Source organism: Dunckerocampus dactyliophorus, chromosome 3 (genome assembly GCF_027744805.1).
Source record: "Dunckerocampus dactyliophorus isolate RoL2022-P2 chromosome 3, RoL_Ddac_1.1, whole genome shotgun sequence".
Lineage (NCBI taxonomy): Eukaryota > Metazoa > Chordata > Actinopteri > Syngnathiformes > Syngnathidae > Dunckerocampus > Dunckerocampus dactyliophorus.
In genome coordinates, this window is record NC_072821.1 from 28,212,903 (window position 1) to 28,235,384 (window position 22,482).

Here is a 22,482-nt window from a genome sequence, read left to right on the forward strand (position 1 = left end):
GGACGCATCCAGGAAGTGACTCGCATGTGCACAAAATGCAACGTCACAACCGTTTTTAGAGAGGCTCAAGAGGGGGACCGTACAAAGAGAGACTCTGCTCCTTCGTCGGCCATTTCTCTTCACACCTGTCTATTTTGCCGATGAATTGTGACGTTTGTCGCCTTTCGGATATATGGATGTTCAGACTGCAGTAGCATTGTATACATACCAGTAGCATCTACAGTGGTGTGAAAAAACATGTTTGCCCCCTTCCTGATTTCTTATTTTTTTGCATGTTCGTCAAATGTTTCAGATCATAAAACAAATTCAATATTAGTCAATGACAACACAACTGAAATTAAAGTTGAATGAAACATTTTATGAAACCTGCCACAGTATCTCAATAGGATTCAGGTGAGGACTTTGACTAGGCCACTTCAAAGTCTTCATTTTGTTTTTCTTCAGCCATTCAGAGGTGGACTTGCTGGTGTGTTGTGGATCATTGCCCTGCTGCAGAACCCAAGTTCGTTTCAGCTTGAGGCCACGAACAGATGGCCGGACATTCTCCTTCAGGATTTTTTGGTAGACAGCAGAATTCATGGTTCCATTTATCACAGCAAGTCTTCCAGGTCCTGAAGCAGCAAAACAGGCCCAGACCACCACACTACCGCCACTACAGTATATTTTACTGTTGGTATGATGTTCTTTTCTGAAATGTGGCGTTACTTTTACACCAGTTGTAATGGGACACACACCTTCCAAAAAACTCCCAAAAACTTTTGTCTCGTCAGACCACAGAGTATTTTCCCGAAGGTCTTGAAGATGTTTTCTGGCAAAATTGAGACGAGCCTTAATGTTCTTTTTGTTGAGCAGTGGTTTTTGTCTTGGAACTCTGTAATGCAGACCGTTTTTGCCCTTTGTCTTTCTTATGGTGGAGTCATGAACACTGACCTTAACTGATGCAAGTGAGGCCTGCAGTTCTTTGGGTGTCGTTGTGGGGTCTTGTGTGACCTCTTGGATGAGTCGTCCCTGTGCTCTTGGGGTAATTTTGGTTGTTTGGCCTCTCCTGTGAAGGTTCACCACTGTTCCATGTTTTCGCCATTTGTGGATAATGGCTCTCACTGTGGTTCATTGGAGTCCCAAAGCTTTAGAACTGGCTTTATAACCTTTTCCAGACTGGTAGATCTCAATTCATATCAGTTATGTTTTAACAGGGAGGGGCAATCACTTTTTCACAAAGGGCCATGTGGGATTGGATTTTTTTCTCCCTTAATAATAAAAAGTTCCATTTAAAAACTGCTTTTTGTGTTCAGTTGTGTTGTCATTGACTAATACAATCCTGATCAAAATCTTAAGACCAGTTGAAAAATTGCTAGAATTTGCATTTTGCACATTTGGATCTTAATGAGGTTTTAAGTAGAGCTACAATATTCAAAAACAAGAAGGGGGAGTGAGACAAAAAGCATTTTGAAAAGTAATTTATTGAAAACAACAATTAAGCTGAAATAGGCTGTTTATCAGCTGATCAAAAGTTTAAGACCACAGGCTGAAAAAGCCAAAATCTGCTCAAAATGTTCATTTTCTGTCAGGCATTCACACTGTCATGCCCTCCTGATGGCTAAAGCTAAGAAACTTTCGCTTTCTGAACATGGTCGGATTGTCGAGCTGCATAAGCAAGGCCTCTGGCAGCGTGTCATTGCTGCTGAGGTTGGGTGCAGTAAATCAGTCATTCTAAGTTTTTTGAAAGATCCTGAGCATTATGGAACAAAAAAGTCAAGTGGTAGACCCAAAAAAAAAAATCACACCTGCGCTGAGCCAGAGGATCCGATTGGCTGTCCATCAAGACACAGGGCGGTCTTCCACCCAAATTAAGGCCCTTACTGCTGCCGACTGCAGCGCAATAACCATCAGACGGCATCTGTGGGAAAAGAGTTTAAAAAACGAATTCAAAGACCTCGTCTTCTTCAACGCCACAAAACTGCCCGTTTAGACTTTGCCAGGGAGCATCAAACATGGGACATTGAAAGGTGGAAAAAAGTTTTATTATCTGATGAGAAAAAATGTAACCTTGACGGTCCAGATGGCTTCCAACGTTACTGGCATGACAAGGAGATCCCACCTGAGATGTTTTCTACCCGACACAGTGGAGGGGGTCCATCATGGTCTGGGGTGCTTTTTCATTCAGTGGAACACTGGAGCTTCAGGTGGTGCGGGGTTGTCAAACGGCAGTTGCTTACGTGCAGATGTTGCAGCGGGCATCCCTCATGACTGAGGGCCCTCGTCTGTGTGGTAACAGCTGGGTTTTTCAACAGGACAACGCTGCAGTTCACAATGCTCGCTTGACCAAGGACTTCTTCAGGGAGAATAACATCACTCTTTTGGACCATCCTGCATGTTCCCCTCATTTAAATCCCATAGAGAACATTTGGGGATGGATGGCAAGGGAAGTTTATAAAAATGGCCACCAGTTCCAGACAGTTGATGCCCTTCATGAAGCCATCTTCACCACTTGGAGCAATGTTCCCACTAGCCTCCTGGAAACACTCGCATCAAGCATGCCCAGACCAATTTTTGAAGTGATTAACAAGAACGGTGGAGCTACTCATTACTGAGTCCTACTGAGAACATTTTTTGTTCTGGTTTGGAAAGTTTTTTGTTATTTTTTGAGCGATGGTCTTAAACTTTTGATCAGCTGATAAACAGCCTATTTCAGTTTAATTGTTGATTTCAATAAATTACATTTCAAAATGCTTTTTGTCTCTCTCCCCCTTCTTGTTTTTGCATATTGTAGCTCTACTTAAAACCTCATTAAGATCCAAATGTGCAAAATGCAAATTCTAGCAATTTTTCCAATTGGTCTTAAGATTTTGATCAGGAGTGTAGTATTTAAATTTGTTTGATGATCTGAAACAAGTGTACAAACACTTTTTGAAAACATTTTTTCACACCACTGTGTATATATAAATACGTACATACAGACGCCTGGGTCGCATTTGAAAAAGTCGCAATAGTACTGTTCACACTGACAAAAAAAACAAAAACAAAAAAAAAACAGATACAGGTCACATATGAGCAAAAAAAAAAAACAAAAAAAAAACGGAATTGACCTGCAGTGTGAACATAGCCTTAGATCTTGGAAATATGTGAAGGGCAAAGCCACAGCCTTGAAACCTTCAGAGCAGGAGCGCATCTGTAAAGAGCAGGCCATTGCCACGTTTGTGTGTTTTTCACATTCGTGGCAAGATGCGTGGGGACATCCACGGCAGCATTCAGTGTGATGCATATAATTGCTTTGAAAACAACAGGGCAGCTATTACATTTCACACAGACGCCAGCCTGCCTACGCTGTCTCTGATGCTATACCTTCGAAGCTGCCCATTCTGTGTTAGTGCTGTTCACACAGAACAGCAACCTGACAAAATGGTGGAAAATTACACAGGCACAGAAAGTGGCTTGGATGTAAAGACTGCAACCCATGCAGCAAAATGTGATATTAAAAAAATCAATCTGCAGGGGAACCTTGCTTAGCGTCAATCTGTTACAGAAAGTCAGACTCTCACCAAATAAATTTTTCCCTTAAGAAATAATGTAAATCCAATTAATCCATTGCTGAAGGCCAAAAATTTTGAAAAAAGAAAACAGACATACATGAAAATGATGAATAAAAGGAATAAATTTAAGGTTACTTTGCAGGAATTTAAGGTTACTTTTACCTTTAATGAAGTCGTGATTGTTGACAAAGACGGACACCAGTTATTTCTTAAATTCAACAGTGTTTCTCACCTCAAGTCTCTGCTTTTCTTTTGATCACGGCTTCAAAATAAGCTAAAATGGAGCCAAAAAAAGCTGCAAGTGCCAGCATTTTGATAAAGAAGGTGAGAGACGCTTTTGATTTCAAGAAATACTCAAAACACCAAGGTGTGTTGATCTTGCTTCTACACATCTTTGTCAACAATATCTCTTTCACTCATTATATATTTAGAATTGTTTTATGCATGTAAACCTATAATTGTCAAACTATAAAAACCTGTTTTGTCTTAAGATTTTTGAGAATTATGGCATAACTGTGTTAGTTAGCAAAGAAATAGAGTCGACCGCTGATGGCACAGACGGGTGACAGAGCTGACTTCCACTTCCTGTTTCCATGTATTATCAAGCTAATGGGATGCTAACAAGGACATGTTGTGATAAAAATATATTCAGAACAGTTGGACTCATGCATTGTAATAATAACACAACAAAACACACGGCATATTGTTCACTAACCGTAAACATCAAGTCAGTGGTCACCTGATTGGTTGGCTTAACTGAGTTCATGTTACACATGTTACAAACAGAGGCAACATTTTGGCATAACTTTTTGAGGTTTTCAACCAAAAAACAAACTAACCATGGCATACGCTAACCAAGGTTCCACCGTATGCAGTATAAATATTTTTCTTATTATATCACATATGGTGTCTGCTTGATGTACCTGTAAACAATATAAAACCTCTAAAGCTACAACCTTAGGTATGGTCTTGGATAGCTCAGTTGACTGACAAGAAAGTCCATCAGGCTCCCTTCTAAACACAGTTCCATCCTAACTCTCCACTAAAGTGTGCTTTGTGTGAAAAACAAAAAAAGCAATACATAAACATTTGGTTGTCACTCTTGCTTTAAACTAATTGTAGCATCTGACATACAAATGAATCTATCATGACACAGTGAAGACAGTGAAAAGAACTAACCCCTGGAATAACCTGGAGTAGTAACATCGATACAGGCGCAGGGAGCTGGCATCAACTTTGTGGTTTATGGAGCGATACTGGAAGAAGACAAATACACATGATGGAGATAGATAGACAGATGGATGAATAGATAGATAGATGGATAGCTACATCAATAGATAAATGTAACCTCATTTTACATTGAACATTTCTACCTCTTTCCCATATTTTTCTTTTAAATAAAACATTGATTCTTTTTCCACAGACGGAAAACAATAAGATTTCCATATGGTGGTTTTCTTCTGTTTTATAACAAAAAAATCATCCACGTTTGTGTTATATTAAGTCAGTGGTCCCCAAACTTTTTTGCTGCTGGGTTGGATAGGGATGACTTTTTTTTTTTTTTTTTTTTTTTAATAACCCATCCTGAACTTTTGCTTTCCAAAAATGCAACCTTCCTCATTTCCCAGTAACATGTTTATGCAGTCCCACCCACCATTTAAGAGGGACATTTTCTAAGTACATTGTAAGTAAATTGGTTTCATATTCTATTTCTGTCCAGTGTAGACAATTTATTTGGGTTCAAGCATGGAAGTGATAAGTTATTTGGATTGTAAAATAGGCTATTCCCCAGCCAATCAACATATTATATGTCAGGTTAATGCTCTCATTTTGTTTTGACCTTATTACATGTAGAAAATGCAAAAAGGAAGTATTTTCTGATACCTGTATGGCATCTTCAATGAGAACAGCAGCCTGTTGGATGTAGAGCTCTTCATCTGTAGGAAGAGAGACAAGTGAGAGTACCAAGACCATTTCTATTTGTGTAAATGCTAACAGATCTTCATGTATTCCTGAGTTGGAGGCATTGCGGTTTTAAGCGTCATGAATCAACTGGTCTACATGCACAAGTTCTTCTGACCAATAGAAACCAGGCAACATGCCGTCTTCCTAAGACAAACAGCAAATGTCTTGCAGATGTCTGCCAAACCAGCCTGACTGGTTGCTTATGTCTACAGAAACATCAAGAAGTCCTGTTCCAACCTAGTGTCAGGGCGCTGGGATAAGAAGGAGTCTCTTCCCAGCTTGCTTAAAGCAAGAGGCAGGGTACAGCCGGAACACCAAGTCACCGACAAAAGGTAAATTTATTCATAATGGGGTTTTTCAGGACTGAATATTCAGTTTGGTGCAGAGACGACCCAATTTCCGATACCAAACACGTTACGTGAGGGACACAAAATGCACCTTGGGTTAAGCGTCTACTCTGTAAATAAATACAGCCCAACCTTTGACTAGCGCGAGTCATGGCTAGCGACAGTACCAAGGAGTAGCCAGAGCTTGAAAAGCCTCTTTCGTGGTTAAAGGCCAAGTGTTCCCACCTTCCCGGTGAAATATGTGCCGCCATTGTTCTGTAGAGATTGGGAACAGGACTAAAAGCCGAAACTATTGGTTGAACTACACTTCAACCAATAATCATCAGACTCTGAAGTTTTTATTGCCATTGTCAGTGAAAGGTTTCACGAAATAGGAATTTTATGTGGTGCAGAGATGCAACATAAAACTGACTAGTAATAACATCAATTTAAAAAATTATAAAACTAAGGGCATGCAAAATAAAAATAGAATAAGATAAAGAAAAATAAACACAATATAAGATAAATATACGGAACTTTGTATTTTCTGAAAATATAAAATAATAATAAGCACACACGGGGAGAACATGCAAACTCCACACAGAAATGCCCAAAAAATGTTCTTCCCGATCTCCAGACTGTTATTGTGTTGGCCAACATGCTAACCACTAGACCACCATGCAGCCCCCATCACTTGTTGAGCGTCCCTGACCGGGATTTGAACCCTGATCCCCTGCACCATGAACCTGCAGTGCCACCAGTTGAGTTTTTTCTCCGGGTACTCCGGTTTCCTCCCACATTCCAAAAACATGCATGTTAGGTGAATAGGCGACTCTAAATTGTCCATAGGTATGAATGTGTGTGTGAATGGTTGTTTGTCTATATGTGCCCTGCAATTGGCTGGCGACCAGTCCAGGGTGTGCCCCGCCTATCGCCCGAAGTCAGCTGGGATAGGCTCCAGCATGCCCCCGCGACCCTAAAGAGGAGAAGCGGTATAGAAAATGGATGGATGGAAATACTCATTTACAATGTTCAAACTCTTACGACAGAATTATGCTACATACATCATGACGTGGGCCCTTCTGACGACAATAACTTGCTCCACAACTTGCTCCGTTTCTTTTATGGCAGACTCTTTGCCGCTTGCATCTCAATGAGATAAAAAAATGCAAATGATGTACGAACAAAAGCCGACCAATCACAGTTCTGTGGTCCCCATCGCTGTTACTGCAAGGTTACGCCAAGCTCCGCTGAGGGGATGGAGGGGGCAAAGCCAGCCAGCGTCGCTTACGCCGGCGCAGGGGCAGGCTCTGTGGATGCACACAAGCTTTATCAAGCAATTGAAGGGATCAGATACCTGGCTGATTAATAACCATCAATGACCCAATTGTGTTCATTTCGGATGAATGAATGGTTCAGTAGGAAGACAAAAAAAAGGATGTAAAAAATGTTGTAGGTTTATAATATTGTCCAGAAAATATGAGTATTAGGGCCACATTGGAAAAAAACCCTGAGATTTATGAGAAGAAAGTCGTAAATTTTCGAGGAAAAAAGTCGTAATATTACCTTCGCCCAAGCTCAAAGGTCACATAAGTTGCCTGTTACGACGGAGTATTAAAATAATCTGAGATTTCAAGAATAACGTCGGACATTTATGAGAAAAAACTCATGACTTTATGTAACAGGCATTGCCTGAAACAGCTACAAAAAGGTGGGACTTATGTAACCGTTGGCCTTTGGCATGTGGAAGGCGCAGGGCAAGGAAGGCCAAAGTGAGAAGGCTAGACATGCTCATCTGTTTGTGCTCAACTGCTGTTCTGCTGCCACGTTACAAATAAAAGTGTGCCTGAAGCAAGAGGAAAGTTTCCTTCCTTCCTGAAGAGCTATTCTCTATTTTCCCTCTGACACGTATGACATGATGACACCTAATATTACGGACTTTATTCTCATAAATTTACGACTTTATTCTCGATTATTATTTTTTTCATTGTGTCCCTAATACTCGGTCATAAGAAAATAAGGATGAAAGAAAGAAAAAACACTTTGTGAAGGTGGCAGTTTGAAACAATACAGATTAGCACGTACCAAATTTCAAGAGCAACATAAGGTTTTACCTTCCCAGGGCGCTGGAATTAATGCAAGTGCCTGGGCATGAGCAAGAATAAAGACATTACAGTCTTTACAGTCTACATCGCGGTTCGAATATCGGTCCCTCACTCTGGTACAGTTTTTCAAAAATTAATAAATAATCGCTGTTTCGTGGTTGACTAAAGCCCATTATTCATCAAAAAATATTGAAATATAAGTTATATGTAGTATTCTGGCCACTCGGCATCTGTAATGACACAAAACATTGAAACATGACATGACATGACATCACATCACCATCACACTGCATGTAGTCAGTCATGGCATGTCCGACATGATAGAGTGAAAAGAAGTTCTCATCCCATTCCGTGTAGAAGTGGTAAATTTTTGGCTTCTTATTGTGTCTTTCTTCTCCACTCCAGTTTAAAACCGTTTATTAAGTTTAGAATAAATAAATTGGAGGCTAACTGGTTAGCTCGCTAGCATGCTATTCAGCTATGGCCATCTCTTGTGTCCCTGCAGTGATCCCGTAGCCTGAGCATCAGCATGTGGTGCAAACAAAGAATAATAGGAGTGTAAAGGTGACTATAGGGGTGTTATTTAAAGTCTACAGGGTTCTAATAATGGTAAAAAAAATGTATTTAAAAACTACTAAAATATTGCATTTATTAAGATTGAATACTACTTTGCGGAAATTCACTTACCGCGGTCGGGACTGGAACCAATTAACCGCGATTTACCAACTGTATACAGGCTGTAGAAAGTCATGGTGTATAATAAATGTTTCTGCAACATTATATTATCGGCCACATGCTGACAATTACAAATTATTACCTTGTCTTCATCATTGCACTTTGTAAAGGCTTTACAGTGGACCAGTGGATTTGTGATTCAGCATTCAAATTAATTTTAATTTTTATTTATTATTTAAAATTTTTCCAAAGAAAACACAGCTATTCAGCCTAACTTGGTAATAATTTATAAATAGATGATAATACAGGTCAAATGTACAGCACGCATGCACCACTGTTAAAAAAAAAAGTTTGTTTTACATGTTTGTCTTTATGCTTCAATGATAATGTTTTTTCCTCAAGCATTGGCATTTTGCACTTTGTTTGGCAGCCCTTCAACACGCCATAGTTGTGTGCTGAGGCGCAAAAAAGTTTGTTTGGCTACGTTACCACTAGCTTCCACAGTCAATCTGGCCTCAAAAGGTTTATATTGTTGTTATATTATTGTTTAAAAAGTAACCATCCGATCCATCCAACTGTTCTCCAGTGAGTCCAGTGTTGACGGGGCAAAATTGTCGTGTACATTTTGCAGTTGGCGCTCTAATTGACTTCAATTTCCCCTGCGTCCTTAAGTCACATGCTTTCTTGGCGTTGTCGGCAATTCGTTTTGTCACTCTCATTTATATACAGTAGATGGTCTTTTCAGCTTGCTTCTGTTTTAGCAGCGTTATTTTGCTTTTGAAGTTGAAACTTTGATGTTTGAAGTTTTAAATATCATTAAAGCTGTGAACATAAAAGCAAAGCAGTTTTTTGTTATTCATGTTGTACTTTTACTGTACCCAAAATTAACCCAAGCATGACCTTAAAACAGAGGTACTGTATGTACACACTAGGGATGCAATGGCACGCGGTACGATACCAGACCATCCGGTACACCCTGCACAAAACAATCCACACTCATGGAACACAGTTTTGCAATTTATTTTGCATTGTGTGTATATATATATATATATATATAAATATAATTGTAGCTCCACTTAAAGCACTTATATATATATATATATATACCAGACACACACACACACACACACTTAAAGTGCTTTAAGTGGAGCTACAATATGCACAAGCAAGAAGGGGGGGTTGACAAAAAGCACTTCGAAAAAGTACTTTATTGAAAACAATTAAACTGAAATAGGCTGTTTAAATGAGGGGAACATGAAGGATGGTCCAAAAGAGTGATGTTTGACGACCCTGCACCACCTGAAGCTCCAGTGTTCCACTGAATGAAAAAATACCCCAGACCATGATGGACCCCCTCCACTGTGCCGGGTAGAAAACATCTCAGGTGGGATCTCCTTGTCATGCCAGTAACGTTGGAAGCCATCCGGACCGTTCAAGGTCACATTTTTTCTCATCAGAGAATAAACCTTTTTTCCACCTTTCAATGTCCCATGTTTGATGCTCACTGGCAAAGTCTAAACGGGCAGTTTTGTGGCATTGAAGGAGACGAGGTCTTTGAATTTGTTTTTTAAACCCTTTTCCCACAGATGCCGTCTGATGGTTATTGCGCTGCAGTCGGTCTTTGAAGTCGAGGTCTTTGAATTTGTTTTTTGTTTCTCTGGCTCAGCGCAGGTGTGATTTTTTTGGGTCTACCACTTGACTTTTTTGTTCCATAATGCTCAGGATCTTTCAAAAAATGTAGAATGACTGTCTTACTGCGCCCAACCTCAGCAGCAATGACACGCTGCGAGAGGCCTTGCTTATGCAGCTCGACAATCCGACCACGTTCAAAAAGAGAAAGCTTCTTAGCTTTAGCCATCAGGAGGGCATGACAGTGTGAATGCCTGACAGAAAATGAACATTTTGAGCAGATTTTGTTTTTTATAGCCTGTGGTCTTAAACTTTTCATCAGCTGATAAAAAGCCTATTTCAGTTTAATTGTTGTTTTCAATAAATTACTTTTTCAAAGTGCTTTTTGTCTCACTCCCCCTTCTTGTTTTTGCATATTGTAGCTCTACTTAAAACCTCATTAAGATCCAAATGTGCAAAATGCAAATTTTTGCAATTTTTCAACTGGTCTTAAGATTTTGATCAGGAGTGTATATATGCGGGTCCATGCCTGGCAAAAAGTCCTCCCTGTGACCTTATGTGAAGGACAGACTGCCTAAAAGTGGATGAAAAGGCGAGGCATTCGATGTGATAACGCCGTGACATGCGGTGAGGTTCATGTTAATACACGTGGCTCATTAAAGGGCCTATTCTCCCATTTGTGCTTAAGTGTTTTTCTACACACTTGGAGTTGAGCAGGCTCCTCTTATTGGTATTCTCCCATCGACGCCCACCGCCCCCGAAAAGCAGACCCATCTCGCATAAGTTGTGAATGACAGTTGAAGGGGGTGGACTTTGCCATGATGTCATTTTTTTGGGCGACTGAAAATCATGGGACATGGAGTTTTTCTAACACTTGTGAATGTCATTAAAATCTGTGAAAAACGTCAAACCTACTTTTAATTTGACAAGGCCTCATACTTTGAAGGAGAATGTAACAGGTTTAATTGATATCTGCATTTCACCAAAAAGAATACATTGTACTCCATTGTGCTTTTATACATATGTCATTATGGTGATGTGAGCGAGCGTATGCACGCTACCGCGTCTTCTTCCTGGAAATAGTAACTAAATTAAAGTTAGTTTCACTTGTTATATAGTGTAGCCACCTTGAACTTGTGTGTGATGTTAAGAGTTCTGTTTAGCCCAAATGTTTGGGATGCAGTGAACGTGCAAAGAGAGGCTTTGGGTATGTGCGTGTGCATGTGTCTGAGGGGGAGCGTTGACAGTTGACAGTTTCAGTTACGTTGGTTACATTTTTCTCTTATTCTGCCTGCTACATCCTTGCAGACCCTTGTGGCACAGTTGTGGCCGACAGCAACTGGTTTTGTTTTGTTCTACGAAATAGTCACATTGTTGAAACTGTCAAACTGTTAATGATAACGGCTGAAATAGCTTCCCTCCTCCCTTGTACAAACGTAACACAGACTGTTTGTTGAACATCAAGAAGGCAAGCTCTGCGGACGCACACACTTTACCTAGCAATTGAAGCGATCAGATACCTGGCTGATTGATAATCATCATTGACCCAATTGTGTTCATTTCAGATGAATGAATAGTTGCAGACGAATTGGAACACAAGAAAAATGTTGTAGGTTTATAATATTGTCCAGAAAATAAGGATAAAAAGAAAAAGAAAAACAGTGGAAGTTTGAATCAATACAGATTAGTACATATCAAATTTCAAGTGCAATATAACGTTTTACCTTCTCAAGGCGCTGGAGTTAATGCAAGCGCTGCCTGTATGACATTTCTGTTTATTTTTTTATTGTGGGACGAGCAAGAATAGTGATGTCACATGCTACACCATGGTTCGAATATCGCTCCCTCACTATAACTGCAGTTTTTCAAAAATTAATAAATGATCGCTGTTTTGTGGTTGACTATGGCCCTTTATGAGTAAAAAAATATATTAAAATACAAGTTATATGTAGTGTTCTGGCCATAGTTGTCAGTAATGAGACAAAACGTTGATGAGACATGACATTACATCACATTACCGTCCCACTGCATGTAAATCAGCCATGGGAAGTCCAACATCCATCCATCCATTTTCTATGCCGCTTCTCCTCATTAGAGTCGCGGGGGTATGCTGGAGCCTATCCCAGCTCACTTTGGGCGAGAGGCGGGCTACAACCTTGACTGGTCCATGTCCAACATGATAGAGTGAAAAGAAGTTCTCCTCCCATTCTAGCTATCAGACTGTGAACTATTGCATCGCTACTGTGAATGATAATACAGTAATATGGGAGTGGCAGTCTGAGAGGCACATTAGGTGCTTACGCACACTATAAACCTTGCAATCCAATCTGTCTCAGTGTTCCCAGTGTCACTCTATGCTGGTCGGGTGCTTTTTTAAAAATATTATATATATATATATATATATATATATATATATACTTTTTTTTAACGGAGTTCAACAGCTGTGGCGGTGTTATCATTTAACACAAAAGCTAAGCAGTTCTTGAAAAGAATCTTTTGCATTTTTGTCGTTTTGTTCCCCAATTGTACCAAGGTATGCACCAAACCGTGACCGAAATACCGAGGTACGCACCAAACCACAAAGATACCGCACAACCGTTTCATCCCTACTACACACTGAACCGTGATCATGTTGCAGCGTTACACCCATACTAACCAGTCACTGTGTTCTAAAAAGCTGCCTCAACAATCGCAATGACGCCAGTGTCTGATAGAGTCCTGCATCAAGTCAGTTACCTGCAGGTGACCTACAAACAATGCAGTGCAAGGATTTTGGATCACTAGCAGCTCATGATTATAACATTAATAGTAAAGTGCAGTATTGTAGTATTTATATACAAGTAAATCGTGCACCCTTAGGCATTGCATAAATCCTGGCAATGAAGGTAGGATGAGAAGAGAAAAATCAAAAAGTCAAGAAGTGACTTTAACAGCAGCAACACGATGTGTCACTTCTGCTCACACATTTTGTGCTGTTGACTCACCACACGATGTGTCATTGTGGTGAAGAAGTGACATGGCAACACACATACACAGTTCAACACTGATGAAAATAACTGTTAAAGAATGGAGTGCTTAAGATAAAATGATGGTGGATGTAGCACAGACCCAGTCGAACACATAGTAGCCATTTGTCATGTTTTTTTTTTCTAAAATACTACTAATTCATGTCAAAGACGTCATTCTAACCCTGCTTCTTACTGCATGGACTGATAGAATTTGTCCTGTTTTAGAGAGAATCCTCTCTTACAGATGCCGGCAATATGTAAACAAAGCCAAATAGCCACTACAGCTGAACAATTTATTGTTGTCGATTCAAAATTTTGATTTCAGACAACGCGATAATGTAATCGCCAAAGCTGTGTTGTTTGCAGTGCTCTTGACTGACCCAGGATCTGTTATGTCATCTATTTTACACCTAGTGTACATGCCATCTCGCGACCACACAGCTACAATATAAAATACTGTAGCTTTTGCCCAGACGTTGAAAGGATGATGAGGAGTGGTCCATCAACAATCACTTCATTAAACATAAATGGTTCCGCTTACACTACAGTGAAGTAACATCCACCGCCGCTGTCTTTCACCACACACACGCACACAGACTCCCCTTCCCTGTTCCCGCTCATCCAGTCAGCAGCCAGGACACATTTACCGCCTCACACACAGGAAGACTTGATAACTCGAAGACACGAACGAACAGAAACAAAAAGGAATATTTTAAAAAATGCACATTTGTCCCACTCTGGTGTAAATAGTGTTCCTCACCTCAAGTCTCTGCTTTTTCTTATGATCACACTTGCAAAATTAGCCACAATGGAGCCAAACAAAGTTGCAAGTACCAGCATTTTGATAAAGAATGTGAGAAATACTACAGAATTCAATAAATAACTCATAGCAAAACACCAATTTGGTGTCCATGTTGATCACTCTGCCACATCCCATCTTTGGCAACAATCATGTCTTCAATTAATGTAAAAGTAACCTAAAAATGTTCATTTATCTCTTTCATTCATTATTTATATGCATTTTGAATTGTTTCGTGCATGTAAAACTATGATTGTAAAAGTACACAAACATGTTTTGTCTTAACATTTTAGTTAGTTCTGAACAACGGTCACCTGCTGATGACATCATAGATGGCCGACGGAGCTGACTTCCACTTCCTGTTTCCATTTATTAACAAGGATATTTTGTGATAAAATACATTAAGAACTAGAGGTGTTGTGAGATTAAAACAAGACAATATTTCTTGTTTCGAGAAAAGATTTTCTCGCAGGAATAGGTCAGCCAGAAGCCGATCAAACTGTGAGCTGTGGAACCACACGTAATATGGAAGTGGCAGTGTTTGAGGCAGGACTGGAACTGTACATTAAGTGCTGTGTGCACACTATAAACCTTGCAATCCAAGCTGGCCTCGGTGTTCCCTGCGTCACTTGCTCACGACGTGTGTCTGTTTTTTTCCCCATCGGTGTTGAACAGCGGTGTTAACGTCCAGGCAGAAGCTGTAGTAATTCTACATTCGATCAAACTTACGATTTGTCAGATCAAAACACGATCGCTGCATAAAACTTGTGATAGTAGCATCTATTTTACACTTCCCAGTTCACCACTCTTAAGCCTAACTCAATCGACACTAGCGCAAACAGGTCAAGCTAACCTTCGCTAACAGCTGAACTTTAAAGCAATTTGCCTTGCATCACCATGAGGACACAACAAAAGAAAACAATTTTCAAGACCGGAAAGTACCGTTCCTCCGGAACGGTCCTCAGAAACAGCAAAATGTGAGGAAAAAAATAATTCATTGCTATTTGGGAGCTAATGATGAAAGTCAAGATGGACAGAATGGAAATTCAATCATAATATTAAACCATATCCCACTTTTGGGGAATTAATGATGACAGCTTTAGCTGTGTGGAACAAAATGACCCAAAAGGAGATGGTGGACACAGTAGCAGTAACGTTTGCAAACGCTAATGGAGTGGCTCGCAAAAGGAAACACAGCTCCTCAAAGACATCTGTGAATAAAAAGCACCAAGGAGAAGTAAAAGAAGACAATCTTGACAGTAACGTCAAAGGTCCGGCAAATAACAACATAGTCCATGATAACACGATGGATCTAAGGGTTGAGAAATGCACTGCACTCCGTCAACCTCTCAAGAAACAGGACGAAAATCGTAGAGCAAATAGTGTAGAATGGATGAGATGGAACAAAACACACACATGAACGATGTGATTGTGACTGAGCTCAGCATTACAAACAGGCCAAATGTCAGGGCAGTCCATAACAGAGGAGAACAAGATGAAATAGTTTCAACATTGAAATATCCACAACAAGGACACAACTCACACTGATGCAGTCTGATAGTAAAGTCACCAATATTCAACAACAACAACAACATTATAAACATATTTCTGAACAAGAGGTTCTGGAACTGGAAACTTAACAGCACACAATACAGCAGCAACATTATTTTGACAAAATTCAATGACAAATTCTTTAAGCAAGCATGTTAATTTAAACAAATTCAAACTTCATGCATTGAGCATTACATTAAGTTATTGCTTAAGCGCCACTTCTTCCTACTCCTTTTCGGAGAATAATTAAGTATAAACATTTGATGTTCCTCAATGTAACTTTGCTAAGCATGTCCCAAACAAATAAAACCATGACCAAACGCTGTATGGGATGTGGACATTTGTTAGTCGGACTGTGTTCACGCTGGAATGCGCTGAATGGTTTGAGAAATGTGGAAAAATTTACATTTTTGACCCATAAAATGCAGAATTCCTGGGAAAAACAATTTTTTTTGTAATCTGAAAATAGTCTGAATTAGGGCTGCAACTAATGATTATTTTCTTAGTTGATTAATTGTTTGGATTAATAGAGTAATAGCAAACTTTAATAATAATAATAATAATAATAAAGTTGATTTTATAGCGCTTTTCTCTCTCCCGGAGTCACCACCTCGGCGATTAACGTGTTACGGGCTCCGAGCACATAGCTGCAGCACGCTTCTCATTATAAGACACACTGCTGTGCTCTCGTTAATTACATAGTTTTATTTCATGGAACACTAACTTGCTTCAAACTCCATTCAAAACTCCCTCACCTCACTGAACACACTAGCCCGCCACCCTTCCCTCGGCCATCCAATCAGCAGTCAGAACCCAGTCTAGATGCATTCACAAACCTGCGGTGAGTCGGATTTTTCAAACTCGGCATAGAAAATGGATGTATGGATGGCCTTTTCTTCCACTTTGGTGTGACAAAAAAGCTGTGCTCGGTGAAGGGCGTCGCAACAAGAAGGCTGAAGAGCCAATGCAGCTCCCGAGCCTCCAATGGCTGACCTAGATGAACTAATCCATATGAACCAAAACACAAACAGTTAGTAGTTTGGTCCGCAACGTATCAGAAAAGTGGCAAAAACGACGTAACGTAGCTGACTTCTGCTTCCGGTTGCCATTTTGTTAGCTAGGTAATAGGATGCTAACAAGGAAGTTTTGTGATAAAAGTACATTAAGAACACAATTGGACTCACGCAGTGTATTAATAACACGGCAAGACACGCGCCATATTCTATGCTAACCGAGGCAAAATTGTGGCGTGAAAAAACATGCTAATGGGGGCAGACGCTAACTTGAGGTTCCACTGTATCTTGTTTCACCTAAAACACAAAGATGACAGGTCTGCTTTCATGGATGACTAATGCTGAAATCAGAAGATATTTACTTTTTTAAAGTCAAAAAACCATCAAATCGACTACCAAAATAGTAGTCAATTAATTGGATCGATTAACAGTGCAGCTCTCGTCTGAATGTTTTGAATGAGCTGAATGTTTTGGTCTTGTAATGATTTGAATCAGTTCAGAAATGCGTACGTAGCGAGAATTCTCAAGATCAAAGTTAACGAATAAATGTTATGGAAAATGTGGAATTCAGAGGACGTGGGTGGTTTCAATCAGTTGAGAAACATGAAAGTAGTCAAAATTGTCCATGCATGCATTGTCAATGGGAATGTTGTCACGGAAAATATGGATTCATGGAGAATGTGGGAATTTTGGGGAATGGGTGGCTAGGTAGCCATTATGTCCTGATTGAGATGAACATTTTCATGTTGGAATGGTTGGAATGTGAAAGTAAACGCGTCAAAAAATGAGGGAGTAAGAATAGTAGAACTGTGTTGCAGAACAACATAATATTAAGTGAAAATTAAGTCAAAAGTTACATAATTAAAGTGCAAAGATAAAATAAATTGTAATCCTCATGCCAGGTGCTTGTCCTGCCCATCACTGACTACTTTTGATTTCTTCTACTCAGATAACACAAATGAAGTAATTGCAGGTCGAGATTTTTAAACGACTGTTCAAAAGTACACCAAAACTACTCACAACGAACCAATTCATTGTCTGAAAAGTAGTAGGAATAAGCAGATCTTTATTTAATCCTACCTACCACATTCCTGATAGTTTGCTGACTTCCTGTGTTCAAAATGTTTTGACGATAGTGACAGAAACGGAGACACTTTTGTTGGAAACCAACATTTATGAACATTGTACACATTTATTTATCCTGACACATCCATCATACCAAACAAACACATATCTTACCTGTTTGTTCGCTGCTCGAATCACAAACGACCGAGCAGACCGGCTCTCCTGCGTTGTCCTTTCCCGTCCAGGATCCATAACCTCTGGGAGCTCCATGGTCACTATCTGCCAGGAGACGGTCTGATTCCATCCAGTAAGCAAAAACCTTCTTATGTTGTGCCCCTCGACTGCAAAAGTACAACTGTTTGTAAAAGTGCCGCTGTGAAGTCCCCACATTTTAGTCCATACCGAATATGACAAATACTTTATGCGCTTGGCGGTGTAAGTGTATTTAGGAAGTTATTCTGCTCTGTAAAGTGACACTTGCCAGAGGTGGGTGGATCGAGTCACATATCGATAGCAAGGTCGTATCAGTATCGGCTCTATACTAGTTTGATGAGATTGATAAATTATTTTTCTTGTCTATATTGTTGGATATATTGTATATATTGTTAAATTGTTCACAAATGTGTGTTTAAAAACGATTGTGTTTGGCTAGAATATTTTATTCGGATGATCATAATGATCAACAAATTAAAGGCGAAATCACAAAATTTTACTTGGTATCGAATCTATACCAACATTTGCAGTATCGCCCACCCTTACTTTACACCCACTTCCGAATCCTGACCACTCATCTCCACCTCCACGGCGCTGCGTTGTTTAAAAAAAGGGAAAATAAATGTTTTACCAGCGCATCTCTTCCACACTGAAATATCGTGACTCGTATATTTGTATTTATTTTACTGCTAATGACAAAACTACGCAGCTAGCAGTATTTCCCTCTGTAGCCAATGGCTGCAAAGAGTACTATGATGCCAGGCTCCAATCAATCCAAAGAAGCACAAGAAGAAAGCGTATGATTGGTTCTTTGTGTCAGGCGCCAATATAAACAGGAAACTCCGGCCTAGTTAGCATTTCCGGGTTCGGGTTTTACGCGGACAATTGCAGCAAACGTCTTTGAGTAAATGACTTTTCATTTTATTTGTCATTTAAATCAACGTTATTTTATTGATTGAGCATTAGTCATGTAGTTGTTAACTTAAACGTGTTCTATTCCAAACAGTTAATTTATTAACAGCGAAGTGAAAGCACTTCTTGATATAGTCTTCTGCGCATATGTAATCTATAATCTAGGAAGTATTTAGTGAGGTGAGTACAATAATGAAACAACAGATTTTTTCAATTTGTGGTTTTATACGTTTATGCATGAATTTCATTATTATTAGATCATTTTGGAGTTTATATTTCTTCTACCTGCATGGGTCTTGAGCATGTACATTTCACTTTATTTTATTTTACATCATATTGTAGTTTTATTCAAATAAAACATGATAATTGTGACGTCATCTGCCCTCTTTAGTACTTTTTGTCCACTAGTTGGTTTTGTACAGCAAACCTCAAGGTTTGCTTGAACCAGTTTAACCCTTGGATCGATCTTGAGTTAACAAAGGCTGAATAAGCTCTCTGCCGTAAAACGTCCGACTCAGTGTTATAAGTAAGTCAACTTTTTTTTCACTAGTTCAGCTTCAGATCTATCCATTGATATAAAGTTTTTATTATTTTGTAATTTTTCTTTTTTTTATGTTTTATGCCCATTTTGTAAAAAAAAAAATATATATATATTGCAAAAACACAAAATAAGAAATATTTCCAAAAATGAGTTTCAACGTAGAATAACTGATATGAGGTAATTAGAGCCTTTCATATGTCAATCATCCACAACAACACAGATTTGGATACATACATATATGTTTGTTTGGAAATTTCTGTGTGTTAACTTTTATGTCTGTTTGTGCTTGTGTTAATGTGGTGTTGTGTTTACATTTCTCTTGCTTTTGTCTTTAGAGAAGTCTTGGAGCAAAAGCATGAGCTCAAGCACATACAGTAAAGAAACAATCTTTTTAAAAGTATGTCCAAGTTCAGGTGATAATTTTGAAAACAAAATCATGTTTTCAATGTTTAACATGTCAATTAATATTTTTCAGAAACTACTACTCTTGTGATTTTCATCTTCCATATTAATTGCAGATTCAGGAATAGGGAGGATGCTGCCTTACAAATGATGTACTGTATTCTACATCATATTTACAAGTACAGTGCAAAGTACAACCATTTAAAAAAGGCTTAGCAAATGGCAGCGAGTGCTTCATTTTAGACATGAAAGAAAATACAGTGACTATTATTAAACATGTATTTCAAATATGATGTGAGTATGACTGCATAGTGTTGCTGTATGTGTTGCTGTTGTGTATCAACAAAGATTTCTTGTGTCTGTCCCTGGGACATCATGTGGACTGATGCATGTCTCCAATGTCCTCTACATTATCCATCAAATGGTTGTGCAAGGATGATCTCCACTGCCATGTCACTAACCCTTTTCAAAGAAAATACACTTAATCATGTCAACACAAAAGACCTTCTTCTTTGGCTTCCTGCACCTCATCATTATTTCACCTGCCCTCCAGCTTGATACTGTGCAGGATGCTACATTGTTTTATATTTATTTATCAAGTCATATATGTGATCAAATAATACATATATTAAACTTATAAATACTATACAAGTATAGTCTGGGTATCCAAATGATCCTTAAATGCTCACATCTATATATAGACGCATTTCATAAATAATGCGTTGTTGCTGACCAGAGTGTTGTACAGATGAACGAAGAACACAAGAGTAACAAATAAGTAGCTATTAATATTGCTATTGTTGGGGACCGCTCTCTTTCTCCTGTAAAACCTACATTTAAAAACATTTACATAACTTTGCTTCTATAATGTCACATTTTGTTTGTTCTCCTTCACTTTAGTTCGGTTTTCGGCTATTGAAGGTAGATACTGTAAAGACGTCAGGGTAAACAAGAGAACACGTGACACAACCAGGAAGTGTGAGGAAGGCCAGCCCGTCTAAATTCTCAAGGGTGGTTCGCGTCTTGAGGAGGCCTTCGTCGACCGGGTGGCTACTGGCCTAGTTGGCTGCAGACCCTTAAATTGGACACAGCCTTTGATTTGGCGTAAGTTGATTGGTCATGCCTGTAGAGTGCGGCGCACGGATGACGTCATGTAAAGGCGACTGTTTGGTGTGTTCAATAAACGGAGCCGAGACATTCTCTCCAAAGAGCACAAATTCGTGAGTTTTAGTCCTGCAAAGCGCTACACTAGCTCTGTATTTACGTTGCATAGGATGGATACAATTCGCCCACCCCTAATGGAAAGCCTCAGCGCTCCATGAAGCTTCGTCTGCGTCACCAAAACTGTGTTTTGGTAGACAACAGAAGTATTTTATTCTCAAACATTTCGTCCTAATTGACTCGTGAAAATATACTTGACGTGTAGCGCCCCAAACACCATTGCAATACATTATATGTGGCAATACTATAATACAACAACCAGAGGGGTGCACTACGGAGCAGTGGGTTGGTGAGGTATGTGAAGTCTGAAGCCATGCAGGCTTCAAAGTACTACAAAGGTGGCCCTCTTTGAACGTGGCTATATCACCATTGTAATTTAGGCTTACCTCAAGAATTTTGCCTTAAAATTGGCCATTACAGCGCCGCTGTTTCACCGTGTAGCTCGTTCGGAGATGGCGTCTCCACTTATTGAGACCCCTGTGGACTCGGGAGCAAGCATAACGCGGCAGCACCACGACGGGAGCGGCTTCTTCGTGATCACTGATCCGCTAGAAATACAGATCTTGAACCGAGGGAATACGCGACTTTTGCTCACTTTCTGAGTCGAGTCGAGCGTGATAAAATGCAATAAGAAATACTAATTAGGCCACGTATATGTCGCAGCAGTTTTTTGCCCGTTTGTGTTCTTATATTACAATATTTGTTGGGGGAATTAATAAGCACGCGGAGTCATCAATCAAAAGACTTTTTTAATTCTACAATTTGTCACAAAGGAAAAGCTCGTCACAAAACGCAGCACTGCCACTTAGTGGTCACCACCAGGTACAGCATGTGACACGCATTCTGTAATTACAACCCCTGGCAAAAATGATGGAATCACCAGTCTCGGAGGATGTTCATTCAGTTGTTTAATTTTGTAGAAAAAAAGCAGATCACAGACATGACACAAAACTAAAGTCATTTCAAATGGCAACTTTCTGGCTTTAAGAAACACTAAAAGAAATCAAGAAAAAAAGATGTGGTAGTCAGTAACAGTTACTTTTTTAGACCAATCAGAGGGAAAAAATTACGGAGTCACTCAATTCTGAGGAAAAAATTATGGAATCACCCTGTAAATTTCCATTCCCAAAACTAAGACCTGCATCAGATTAGATCTGCTCGTTAGTCTGCAGGTAAACAGGAGTGATCACACTTTGGAGAGCTGTTGCACCAAGTAGACTGACATGAATCATGGCTCCAACACAAGAGATGTCAATTGAAACAAAGGAGAGGATTATCAAACTTCTTAAAGAAGGTAAATCATCACGCAATGTTGCAAAAGATGTTGGTTGTTCACAGTCAGCTGTGTCTAAAATCTGGACCAAGTACAAACAACATGGGAAGGTTGTTAAAGACAAGCATACTGGTAGATCAAGGAAGACATCAAAGCGTCATGACAGAAAAATTAAAGCAATATGTCTTGAAAACAGAAAATGCACAGCAAAACAAATGAGGAACAAATGGGAGGAAACTGGAGTCAACGTCTGT

At 39.4% G+C, this 22,482-nt stretch overlaps 1 protein-coding gene across 3 annotated transcripts in view; it reads right to left on the reverse strand.

Moving 5' to 3' along the window:
• The window catches only part of tpcn2 (two pore segment channel 2), a 50,325-nt gene extending 31,788 nt beyond the window's left edge, over positions 1–18,537 (reverse strand). Inside the window, exons 1-4 of one of the 3 annotated variants that reach the window (XM_054771411.1) lie at positions 17,841–17,960; positions 6,886–7,131; positions 5,415–6,797; positions 4,710–4,786 (exon numbers count right to left, since the gene is read on the reverse strand). In XM_054771411.1, coding sequence (XP_054627386.1) covers positions 4,710–4,786; positions 5,415–5,504 — 167 coding nt within the window. In that variant the 5' untranslated portion in view covers positions 5,505–6,797; positions 6,886–7,131; positions 17,841–17,960. Of the gene's footprint in view, positions 1–1,784; positions 1,913–4,709; positions 4,787–5,414; positions 6,798–6,885; positions 7,132–17,840 lie in introns of those variants that run through there. The other 2 variants (XM_054771410.1, XM_054771412.1) reach the window with 2 other exon arrangements.
• Positions 18,538–22,482: the final 3,945 nt, after the last annotated feature.